Source organism: Pyxicephalus adspersus, chromosome 5 (assembly GCF_032062135.1).
Source record: "Pyxicephalus adspersus chromosome 5, UCB_Pads_2.0, whole genome shotgun sequence".
Taxonomy (NCBI): domain Eukaryota; kingdom Metazoa; phylum Chordata; class Amphibia; order Anura; family Pyxicephalidae; genus Pyxicephalus; species Pyxicephalus adspersus.
The window spans coordinates 115,678,027-115,691,289 of NC_092862.1; the positions used below are offsets into that span (position 1 = coordinate 115,678,027).

The window sequence follows — 13,263 nt, forward strand, 5'->3', positions numbered from 1 at the left end:
AGAATGACGGCTGACCCCTGAAGTGACTAACACTGACCTGAGTACATGACAAAGGGAGACTGATCTGAGGGAGGAGGAATCACTGAGGTTAGGTGACCCAGATTAGGACAATTGAGGACATCATGTGATAGACATTGTGGGGACTGCTGAGGCAAAACCATGACTGAGTTTACAAATCTCAAAGTGACCTCCATGTATATCCGGCTACACCGCACATTTGTCAGTCATCACATTACAATAAAGCAAATCATAGAAATGTTCAGTCAGTGTGAGGTATTGTAACCCAGTAATAAATATATCATTATCCTGGGTAACGGGCTGTGTACACAGAAAGAACTGAACGACCTGCTTCACCTTCCCCTGCCCTCCTGTTCCCGTCTCCCCATCCCTTCTCCTTATCTTCCGTGTACGCTCTCACATCACATCTCTACCTCAGACACCACAAAATGGACGTGAGCTGCGTACTGCGCGTGCGCCAGGCATTCTTACGTCCCTTGCAATTACTGGTGACAGGGGGCCCCTCACGCATGCGCTGTACGCCGGTGGGAAGCGCCGGGAAGTGTGGGCCGCGCTTGCGCACTGCACTGCCCAAGTCCTGTCGGTAGACTTCACTTAGTATAGAAGAGAGTTCAGGCAGGGGGACAGCGGAGCGCTGGGCAGGACCCATTATCTCATGCAGACAGCAGTGACGGGGCTTCTACACAGTTACACTTTGGCTACGCACCACCAGCTCGCCGCGAATGTGTTAATTGGCACCCGGACCCTTGCCGTACGGATTGGGGTATTGGTCTTTAAGCTTTAAAAGTGTTGTTGGCCTGGCGGGCGAGAAGGAGGAAAAGAAGGAAGACATTAAATATTTAGAAGAGGAGCAGCATGAACACCAACATTATGTACGCCAGCAGGAAGAGGAGAAAACCCGTGCAGAAGGCGTAAGTGTGTTGTTATCTGGGCATGGGGCACCCTACAGGGGCCTAAAGAGGTGTCACTGTGTCTGGGATGCTCCGCACCTGGCACCGCACTTCACCAGGCTCCGCACCACCCTGGGCTCCTCACAACCCCTTCCCTATGTGTGCTCCATACATATACCCTGACACTTGTTTACATGACCTGCCTGTGCCTGGGTGCCCATGGCAACTTTCTGCAATGTACAGGGAGCATCCCTATTGCTGCAATTCATTACTTCAGGTAGAGTGGAAACTACTGAGAGCAAAAACACTTGGCACAAACACCTTACATCTGTCTAAAAGCAAAATGGATTAAATGAGAGAGGGGGACAACTGCTGTTAGGGTTTATTTTAGGGAAAATTTACTGCATTTCCAGTACTGTAGGCTCAACAGGAAGTCAGAATATATCTTTTACAATGTAAGGGAAATCCCCTTTCATTTGTCATGAGAATAAGATTTCTCTTCTATTGGACCTGTATATCCTCACTCTTATTCCCAGTGGTAGTGGTAATCATGGTAATTTAACACGGGGTCACAGGGAGCAGGTGACACCTGACTGAGGCTCAAACCCTGAACAGTCTATTAAAATCCCCCCCAAAACGTTTTATTTATATATGAAATGTAAATAAAGTAATAAGCAAGCTGATTGAGCCTGATGAGTGCCCGGTTACATCTTTTGAATGTATTCCCAGTTCTGTACATATTGGAATATTATTACTTATATCATTACATAATGGTGGCTGGCAAAGCTGAAATATGGGGGTCCAGAGTGGCATTGCAAGCAGCCATTCTTTTTCAGGATGATGGTAGCCATGCCTTTGCTGTCAGTACTTCCCAACCATCACAATGGGCTCATCCAGATGAATAACACAAAGAATCAGTTTTCATAATCGGTGAACGCACCGTACGTGAGACACTTTATTGACACCAATAATTCAGGACGTGCCTGCTGGGTCTACCCTATTCTGCATGGTCCAGGCTGTACTGATTGATACAAAATTGTGTACTACTTGAACCAAAAAGAGTTCTCAAACGCATGTCCTCAATAATGGCTCCAGAAATGTTCCTGACGTACGGTCCATTCACTGATTAGGAAATGAAAACTGATTCTTTGTGTTGTTCTGTGTCCATCTGGATGAGCCCAGTATGACGGTTGGGAAGCACTGACAGCAAGGACATGGGCTCACATCACATTTCCCTTCCACATGTCATTCACACTGAAGTTAGAAATACTCTGAGCAAGTTTCATTTTACAACCCGGGATGAACAATAGCTGCTTGTGTATACTGTTATATATTTCTGTCCACGTTTATATGTCATAGTTCACCTTTCCTCCATCCAAAGCAAATTTTTTGCAGCTGGGAATCATCTTCAGATGAAATAATATTTTTATTATTTCAAGTTTCCCGCTAAAATAGGTTAATGGGTTAGATATAGATACACGGAGGTATTACAGTGACTTTTACACAGGATGACATTTTATTATGTTTTACAGCTTTGCATATATAATGAAGGTAATTAGAATACGTTAAATTGTATCAATCAACCTTCTAGTGTATTTGTGTCCCATTCTAGGTCAGGTATTTTAGGGAAAAAAATAACTTTTTTTTATTTTTATTGGTAATTGTTAGAATCTTCATTCTGGACTGAGGGATGCTTGTGCGTATGAAGTCTGGTCATGCACCGTCCTGTTATATAACAAATCTTGAGCAACATATTGCAAGCTTGGGGGAAAGTGAAGGGTTAATATTTACAAGCTGCACTCTAGTGGAAATAATGTACAGTGACTGGCACATACATTGGAAAGTGGCCCTTCATTTAGGAAGGAAATAAGGCATTACTGTATGGATATATGAATCGTTACCGACGCCAGATTGTCCTTGCATTGTAAATATATAATCAGAATTCAATCAAAGAGACTGATGGGGGCCATGTTTGTATATTTTCCAACACAAGCCTATAGTAACTGTGTTGTTTTAAACTGCAGGAACACATATGTACGCTTGACATTTTAGAACATTTTAGATGCTGTTTTGGTTGGGCTGCTCCACCCCTTATTGTTTGTAGATTAATTTTTCATTCTTTCCTGTTCACTAGTGCTGCTACATGGCACAACAAACACTTTATTTTTCTCTCCTTTTTATACCAGAAGTTCAGTCACTTTTTTGAAGTGTTTTTAAAGTGAAGACCAGATATTATCTGTTTTGTCTATCTCATGTGGTCAGCTCTTTTCACTGCAACATCCTTGTCTGCCATACTTGATAGAGGCGTTGACTCTTTTAGTCGAGGGCTATACTGATGACTTTTTGTGTGTGTATATAAATATATATATATATATATTTATATAATGCATACCAACACACATAACATTATGCAAGTATTTTTTGATGCCTTTAGATATTATAAGAAAAAATGTAAATGTTTAAAGCATCATACAACACTGTTGACCTTTTGTATCTATTTGCTAAAAGTGTGTTTGTTAATGGATGTACCATAATGCGTTACTCAAATTATTTTTTTTTTTTGTTCTCATGAAATTCTTTTAAAACTCTGGGTTTTTTCTTTTGATTTGCCTTTTAACTGTGATAGTTGTCTCAAAATTGTGCCTACTTGTATCTTTTTATTTTAATCACCCTAGCTTAAAATTAGAACACAGTTTTATGTGTGTTGGATTAGCAAAGTGCCTCCTGTTTTTTCAGTGGTAGAAATGAAAGATAAATAATGTACATATCAGAACAATGAAGTTATGAAATAGTTGGGAAATGTACACACATATTTTGCCTATAGAGATTGCATCCATTCCAGGCTCAGGTTTCATACATCCAAACCCCCTGTTTGGCATTTCATTTTTAAGGCACAGTTTATAAAGAGAGGTAGGAAACCTATATAGCAGGTATTTACAATGCAGTTTTTTTCTTTTTTAATTATTTTTATAGCATATTATTTCCAGAACAACACACTGGATACAAATGTGTTAAATAATATATGTAGTAAATTACTAACCATGAGATGTATATTTATGTTGTGTGATCTCCTGATGGACAGTTAGTGATGTGTATGAACTTCGTAATATGTCTGTGTTATAAAAATACACAATGATGATTTTCTGAACACACACACATTCATATATATATATATATATATATATATATATATATATATACTGTATGAGCATTTTTACAAAATCTACCAGAGTAACTGGCTCTTGTATATAGGATTTTAAGCAAAAAGGTGATATAAAGAAATGTCATTTCCTAAATGAGGCAGCTGATTTTCATATTTTTAATAAATATTGTTAGTGAATTGTACAGAATAAGGCCTTGCTCCTCACGGTTTAATTATTTTATGTCTTTATGATGCCCACTTTTGCTGCTCATGCAAGCCTTTAGATTGTAAGCTTTTTTTCTCCCATGTGTCCCATGGTACTTGGGAGGGTGGGCTGACAGGAACATTTCAAAACACCGTAATTTAACTCCATCTCTTTAATTGTGGGATGCACTTTCAAAACAATGAGTATAATAAGGGGGTGGAGGGTATTCCCAAAACAAGAGTCTTGTTTGTGATGCAAATGATGATTTCTTATCTACATTTCTCACTGTCATTTCCTAAATGAGGCAGCTGATTTTCATATTTTTATTAAATATTGTTAGTGAATTGTACAGAATAAGGCCTTGCTCCTCATGGTTTAATTATTTTATGTCTTTATGATGCCCACTTTTGCTGCTCATGCAAGCCTTTAGATTGTAAGCTTTTTTTCTCCCATGTGTCCCATGTCCCACTTGTTCTTTCAGTTTGAAGCTCTCAATAGTCATGATTTAGTTTCTTTAGATTGCAAACTTTTTTTTCTGTCTCAACCCCCCTTCCCTGATTCCCTGATGTCCTTTAACAATGAAGGCCGGCCCCACCATCTCCTTGAATCATAATCTTGGAATGTCCATGTTGTGATTTGCTTAAATATAAAGTGTAACAGTGACACTATATGAATAAAGCAAAACAATATTTTAATGTGTTGCATTGTGATACTATTGTATATGTCAGACAGGCCTGTAGATAGTCTCCTCGAGGTAGCAAATTAAATGTGTTTCGTGCCACCGTTACAGACAGTGGTGGGAGCATTACATGTCGGTGCATGTTGGATGATACTACTTAGAATTTTATTGCCTTTGGTACCTAAATCTCAGATAATTTCTAGCATACAAAATATTAATTTGTCCTATGTTTGTTTTATGAAAATTATAATTTCCTTGTTTTTTTTTTTTTGTAATTTTCAGGATTGGTGAAATGTTTGTTGTGTCTTTTACCTCTTAATGTGTGCATGTGTTTGATTGTTTTTGAGATTGTACTTGTTCTGGCAGTTTTTACACACATTTACACATTTTACACATGTTTTGTAGATTTTGGCTTATGAACACCGAAAGAGCAGGATTATGTACACATTTGTGATATGTTTCAGAGTTGACAAATGAGCAGTTATTAATTAGTAGATCTATAAGGCTGGTTGGAGGTCAAAATTAGCAGTCTTATGGAATTATGTGTTACAGGCCTAAGTTTCTCCTGTTTACTGATCATTGAAAAGGTTACAATTAACTTCCTAACATTGCCTTTTCAATGTAGCAAGGCTGGTCTGAAATGCCAGATAATATTTTAAAGGATGTTGAGAAGCTCTCCACTCTGTTATTACAGTGCAGAGTGTTTCTTGCAGCAAGTGGGAGAAATCTTTGCAGGTCATTTTTCTAGAACATTAGCGGTTGCTTTAAATCAACTGTTTATAGACCCTCCTCTCCTGCTCAGCAGTTCCTGTTCTCCATTTATTTAGTGCTTAGACATTGTACATGACATCAGTTATTCTGAAGTCATTCAGTGCCTAGGTCTCTTTATATTTAATTAGCTGCGCTTTGCTTTGTAACTGGCTTATCTAGTGTGTGGAAAAACAGCAGGCATGACACAAAGAGACATGTACTATGAAATAGTTGTTTACACACATTGAAAACACTTCCATGTACATTTTCAAAACAATGTCAATGTGTAGAATTGTTAATATTGATTTTTTTCAGTTTAAAGCCTTGGAATTTACATGAAACAAACCTGGCCTAATGAACTCCTAAAATACAATTCTTTACATCTGCAATGGCTGAGACAAGCAGGTTTGCAGTCCAGAAACACCCTGAAAAACTGTTACTCCTAATAAAGTGAACTTGTGCCAGATCATGCATACTTAATTATTTGTATATTTGAATAGGCTGTAAAAGCATAATAAAGCATTCCCCTCATTATCTGTAGGTATCATAAAGATATTAACATTCACAACTCTTTATGTTTTTCTATGACAACAAATGTTGTGATGTTGTCAGATGATCTCATTCAGGCTGACAGCCTGCTAATGTAAATGTACAGCAGCTGTTTCTAAGCTGTTAGAAACCAGAGGCTTTTCTGTGATCTTTAGGAGGTAATAGCTTTTACATTAAAAACAGCTAGGGAGGTCTGGGATTTTTTTTCCCAATTAGGTCAAAATAATTGGTTAATCTTGAGATTTAGGCTACTGCTTTTATATGCAGTTCTGTAAAGTTAAGCTTGGCCCAGATTTTTCTGTCTCTACTGGGCTTTGTCAGTATGAAATTGCTGGGCTCAGGTTTTTGTTTTTTTTAAGGAAACGTTAGGTAAATGTACCTGCCTGTACTTCGGAATCTACAGATCATGTCGGTAAATGTGTTTACTAAAGGTAACTTTTACTGATGCTATTTTAATATATTTATTTAACAAAAACAAAGCAGACCACATGAAGGTCTTGTTAGATGATTCAGACCTGCACACCAGTAACTTTTTTTTTAATTTTTTTTTTAATTTGGGAGGAATTATAACCCTATAATTCTTTAGGTTTCCTGTTTGCAGTTACACTGGTAACTAGGATACTTTTACTTGACTAGTTAAAATGCAAAAATAAGGGTGATTTGCTGTTATTTGCAAAGTTAGCTGTTTAAACTATTTAAAATAAATGTTATGATAATAATTTGTATAGCATCAACCCACTGTGAAACAAAACAACCAATAAACACATTTATTTGCTTTCATTGTGACTAATGAGCAATTACTATAGTTACATGTTAGTTGCTACCTCACATCTATTGGACCTGATTTATTAAAGCTCTCCAAGGCTGGAGAGGTTACACTTTAATCAGTGAAGATGGGTGATTCAGCAAACCTGGAATTGATCTGGTCCAGGATTGAAAACATTTGCTAATACTAAATGACTTTTAGAAAATTCATTCCAGGTTTTCTGGTCACACAGCTTCACTGATGAAATTGTATGCTCTCCAGCCTTGAAGAGCTTTAATAAATCAGGCCCTTTGTGTTTAGGGTTGTACAAAGTCAAAGTGGGGGAAAAGGGGTGTGGGGGAACATACAGGAATGGACATTTGTGCCCGTTTTTGGCATGAGAAATTAAGGACAGATATAGTTTTAAAGAGTTGTGGTTTTGGTAAATCTGGTTGATTTTATGTTGTGTGATGTATTTGGATATAAATAGAAGGGCACACAATAAAGTGCACTGACTTGTCATTGTTAAAATAAAAGGCACATAGCGGGGACACTTTTTCAGACCTTCTAGTGCATGGAAACTTTAGCACCCCAAAATATATAATGTGTCAATAAACGGAGTGTTGGAACCATGTGTTTTTTATATGAGCGCTGTCTGATAAAATCAGTGTTTTAGGCTTTAAATTGGTCACTTCAATATTTAAGGTCCCTTGGATTAATATACTCAAAATTACGGAATTGGGATTTAAGCAACATTCTCAAGCTTTAAGAAAATCTTGGGTAAACATGAATGAAGATTTATTATCAGGCATTTAGTGAAAACTGATAAGCCAACACATCTGGGGGTTCAGCAGTCCCCCTTTTGTTTTTTAAGGAAGCTGAATAAAATGTGAACTTCTGTCTTGGATAGCAAACTTTTTTGAATAGCTAAATGGAAGCTTACAGCTAGGTCCATAATTATTTGGACAGAGACAACTTTTTTCTAATTTTGGACAATTTAAAAAGCTGAAAATAAAATGTTCATTTCTGATACTTGGTTGAAAACTCTTTGCTGGCAATGACAGCCTGTAGTCTTGAACTCATGGACATCACAAGATGCTGGGTTTTCTTCCTTTTTAATGCTCTGCCAGGTCTTTACTGCAGCGGCTTTCAGTTGCTGTTTGTTTGTGGGCCTTTCTGTTCGAAGTTTAGTCTTCAACAAGTGAATTGCATGCTCAATTGGGTTCAGATCAGGTGACTGACTTGGCCATTTATAAATATTCCACTTCTTTGCTTTAATAAACCCCTGGGTTGCTTTGGCTGTATGTTTTGGGTCATTGTCCATCTGTATTGTGAAACGCCTCCCAATCAATGTGACTGCATTTAGCTGGATTTGAGCAGACAGTATGTCTCTGAACACCTCAGAATTCATTCGGCTGCCTCTGTCTTGTGTCACATCATTGATAAACACTAGTGTCCCAGTGCCATGGCAGCCATGCACTCCCGAGCCATCACACTGCCTCCGCCATGTTTTTCAGGTGATGTGGTATGCTTTGGTTCATGAGCTGTTCTACGCCTTCTCCATACTTTTCTTGCCATCATTCTGGGGAGAGCTCCTTTGACCGCTTGTTGTCTGTTCACAGCAAAATCTTCCACATACAAGCCCATGAAATAGCCTTTGAGTCAATTGTCCAATTACTTTTGAGCCCCTGAAATGAAGTGAGTGTGTTAAGAAAAGGCTTCACATTTTTATGCAATCTTTTTGTTCAACCCACTGAATTAAAGCTGAAAGTCTGCAGTTCAGCTGCATCTGAGTTGATTCATTTAAAATAATTGTGCTAATGTACAGAACCAAAATTGGAAAAAAGTTGTCTCAGTCCAAATATTTATGGACCTAATTGTATATTTACTAACAAAGAAAAAATCTTTTCCAATGTGGTGCAGTTTTGAGGCAGAACTGCTTAGTCTTATGTTTTCCCATAGTGACACAAAGCAGCTCTGGGCTCTCAGCCTATGATCACTTCAGTGGACCACATTAGTAGATCACGTGGTCTGGAGATGGCAACTGGAGAACTTCTTAACAGAAGTGTTTTAGTGTGTATGAAATATGTTTTTGCAGTGTGGGTCTGATATATATATATTTATATTTAAAAAAAATTCATATGTTGTTACTGTTTGTGAACACTATTCAGGGATTTCCCCTTGCCTCATGGCCATGTGACTCCAGAGCAAGAAAAAAGAAGTAGTGGTTGTCACCAGCACAAAAAAACATGGACAGCAGTAAAATCAGCGTAATTATTTTCTCACCCTACAGAACGTTAATGTTAGAGAGCTTTTCAATCACTAATCTAAAAGGGCGAGGGGAAAATCGGTAACAGAGGTTCTTACTTTATACCTCCCCATCTAAACACAAAATAAAAATTGGCTGGGAATAAACATTTTTTTTTATTTATTGGTTATTATATTTGACTTCTTACCTTCTGTTTTTTTCCATGCAATAGTTTATTTTCTCTGCAATTGTTTTTTTTTTTTTTACCCAAATATAATACCCCAGAGTAGGTATACTAGAATATCTGTAGTGTTTTGTGAATCTTAAGTCTGATATTGACTCTAATTCAACTTTCCATTAACACTTTGACATCTTCAACACAGCTAATTGGTTAGTCCCAAGTGAAAGAAATGCTTATTACTGCCCAAAACTTGCTTTTGGCAAAGAAGATTTGTCAATGAATCAAAAATTAGTCTTAGGGAAGGAGCCTGCGAACATATTTTGATTCGACACCTTCTGTCACATGTAATGTTGACAGTTTTTATAGACAATTCAATGTTATTGACCAACTTTTCAAAAACAAGAAAAGAGTTGGGGAAGTGCTTCTGATGGTGGAAAATATGTATGTTTCAAAATGTTATGCCTACCCAAATTATACATGTATGGTACAGTTTGTATTTACCAGGTATTTCAGCAGCACCTTCTTGATACATAATGGAAAACTTTTTGTTCTCAATATCTGCAGTATACAATAAAATTAGAGATTCTCAACTGCGGCCCTGAACAATGAGTTGTGAGATGCAGTAAAATTTTCTGTTTTGCAAGAATGTGTTATAATCAGTTGATTTCTGCTACTAACAGTGGGGATAGGATGTCGTTGGTATATCTGTTTTGGGGGCTGTGTCTGCATGGGAGTGCCATTTTTTTTTACCATCGTATTTTTCAGATACTTTCACACTTCTGCCAGCTGTATTGCAGAAGTGGTTCTGTGCAATAAGTTCAATAAGTTCCTGTTCTCAGGCATGATCTGGAGATTGAATGGCTTCTGCCCTTTTAAATAACCTTTACGTTTGTCTTTACTTACTCTGTTTTATTTTATTTAATGTGTTAATCCTGGTTTCTCTAGATAATAGGAGCTTTGTAGGCTGAAGAAAAAAAGTCATGTTGCTTCTCGCCCCATGAAACTCTTAACTTGCCCTAATTTGCTCCATTGCAGTTTAGAGGAGACAGAAGCAGTTTCATTATCCTTGGAAGAATGTGTTGTGTGTTTAGGAACGTCTGCTGCATAATGTCTGTTGAGGCTGAAAACCTTGACTTCAATAGAAGTGAAGCTGAATGTCCCCTTTTATAACAACATTCTTCCATCCTGGTGTGGACCCATATGGTTCAGCCTAATATATTTCAATAGAACCTTGGGACAAATAGTACAGAATAAACTAGATTCCAAGCCTGAAATTGAAACTTAAATCTGCAAATATGGCTGGTTCACCACTACCCAAAATACATACATTTGCTTATCAGTAAGGTATATTTTTGGCATCTACAAGTTTTGCAATATCTTTGAGTCACTGACCTAAACAAGCATTCAGCAAGTGATATCAGCACTCCTGGTCCACCGCCTTGTTTTGGATTAGTGATTAAAAGTTTTGAAGTCAGGAAGTCGTCATCATAGCCAGAGAATTTTTCAGGAGTTTAACAATTGTAAGGTACATTGCAGGTTTCCTTAAAGAGGACCTAAAGCCAAAAGTGCCTAAAACAAAAAAAATTCACTTACCTTCAATCTCACAGGGCAGTCCGATCCATCCGGAGGTCTCTTCCGTCTGGTCCGGCATCGGTGCGTCGCCATCTTCGTCTCTTCTACCTGGTTCTGCTTCCTACGTCACCCTTCCCAGGTGTGAGATCGGGTGGTGTAGATTGTGAGATCGGCAAATGTTTTTTTTTCCACGAAAAGGCTCCTTCTGTGCATGCCCGAGATGCACTGAAGGAGCACCCAAGAGTGTTATACTAAAAAACAAAACAAAACAAAAAAAAAAAAACAGAATATGTACTTAACATAAAAGGGTTGTCTACCCTTTTATGTAAAGTGAAATTTCTGAGTTTAGGTACGCTTTAAGTTTCCCTAAAACTAGGTTTCCTAAAATTATATATCAGTTTTGTTTTCATTTCTGGTGCCCATTATGCAGAGTAGTTTTTGGTACATTTCTTTGGCCCTAGCAGCTAGTATTCAGTTTTGCCTGTCCCTTTCTGCAATAATTACCTGCCTGAATTGCTCATGTTAAAAGTTAGACCTTGGTTCCACTTTAATCTCAGCACTTCAGGTCTATAAAGAACAGTTTTATTTCTGTAGAATAACTCAGAACAATTCACAATGGTGTGATTTTGGGAACTGTACTCAAATATATATACCATGCTATAATATTAAATGATATGATACATAAATGTTGTATGATAATCCTGAAAAATTTGACATATATCTATAACGTTTGATAGAATCACAACCCTTTTACATTAACAAATCTGCTTGATCATTTTTTTGTTTACATATTTTTGGTTGGTTTTCTTTTTTTTTTCTCTCCAATGATGTGTAAAGTCACAATATGCGACAACTATACCCCAGTTTTCTCTTTAAATAATTCTCATATAATATCTCTTGCTGCTCGTGCTAGGTTTTTCTACAGGTGAGAATAAACTTTGGCAGGGTCAATCACAGCATTCTGCAGCAATTGTAATAAGGATATATATATTTATATACATTCTGCTTATTTATGATTGAAAAACCTTGTTTACTATCTTGTTATTTGCATGTACATTCCTAATTGCGAAAAATTTCACACAAATGCACATATGAGAAAAAAAAACAAACCTATCTGTGCTGCTATGCCAACAATGAAACGGGTTCTTTCTTTTGGGAGCCCAATTCGTAATAATATGCTGTCTTAATGCAACACTAAAAAATTGTGTATGTCCCACCTCTTTAATACCAATTTCCTCTAATTAAGATTTTTGGGATTTTTTGAGTAAGCTGTAAGTCTGATTTCTCATTGAGTTGAAATGTGGCGTTGTTATACAAAAGAACCTTTTTGTCTTTGTAGTCAGTTGAAGACACAACACCTGAAATTATGTCATCTGAGTAAATTAACTCCTAAATTTACAAAGAAATTAGACTTTTGTTGTTGATTTTGTTTATGAGGGGACTGTGGAAGTTAAGGACCCACCTGTTACTTTGTGCTAGAAAGGGGTGTCCCACTCAGCATGTTTTGAAACAACTTACATTTGTTGCATTTATATCATCTGTTAGATCTGCTACAATAGCATATGGCTATTAGTACTTTATTAGTTTCATTTTAGAAATGGATCAGTGTTCTCTGCTGTCTGTGACAGAGCACTGTTTATCTGCCACATAACCTGCTTGTATGCTCCATGAACCAGATCTGGGATAACATAATGCTGTGGTCGCATGTACCCTTCACTCTCCCACTTGATTGGTTACTTTTAGCCACTTTTAAAGCCATGTAGTTGTTTTTATAACCATTCATATCAATTGTATGCTTTATAGTTTATGCTTTTTTTTGTTTGTCTTCTTGCTGTTTAATAAATTCAACTTAACCTATTAATACATTCCAAGCAAGGAATATTTTGTATTACTGGTTTGCATAGCATTGGTTTTTCTGCTTTTCATATAATTTAGCCTGTTTGCAAATATATTGCTGTGTGCTTTGTGTTCATGTTTTTTAGGCAAAACTGTAATTTACATGTATTTAACAAATAGAACACAAATTTGCAAAGTTGCTAGAGCATGACCTTTAATTTTTCTTTTTTTTCCTGATTCTGATTGACCTAAGCAAGTGGTCCTGACAGGAAAGTGTTTCTAAACATAAATGAAATATGATGATGCTTAAATGTGTTGGCAGCAAAAAATGCAGGCAAGTTCTGTATTGCATAAGGAGCGGGCAATGTCCTTTCTACAATAAAACCACTTTTTTCTTTACACAGTGTGCAAACCCGTCATAACTGGCTGCCAGGAAAAAATAAACTCC

The 13,263-nt window shown here is 37.1% G+C and overlaps 1 protein-coding gene across 1 annotated transcript in view; it reads left to right on the plus strand.

Moving 5' to 3' along the window:
* The first annotated feature begins 576 nt into the window (after nt 1-576).
* AHR (aryl hydrocarbon receptor) overlaps nt 577-13,263 on the plus strand; it is an 82,394-nt gene continuing 69,707 nt past the window's right edge. The window contains exon 1 of the mRNA XM_072412532.1: nt 577-929. Within this exon, the coding sequence (XP_072268633.1) occupies nt 874-929 (56 nt within the window). The 5' untranslated portion in view covers nt 577-873. The remainder of the gene's footprint in view (nt 930-13,263) is intronic.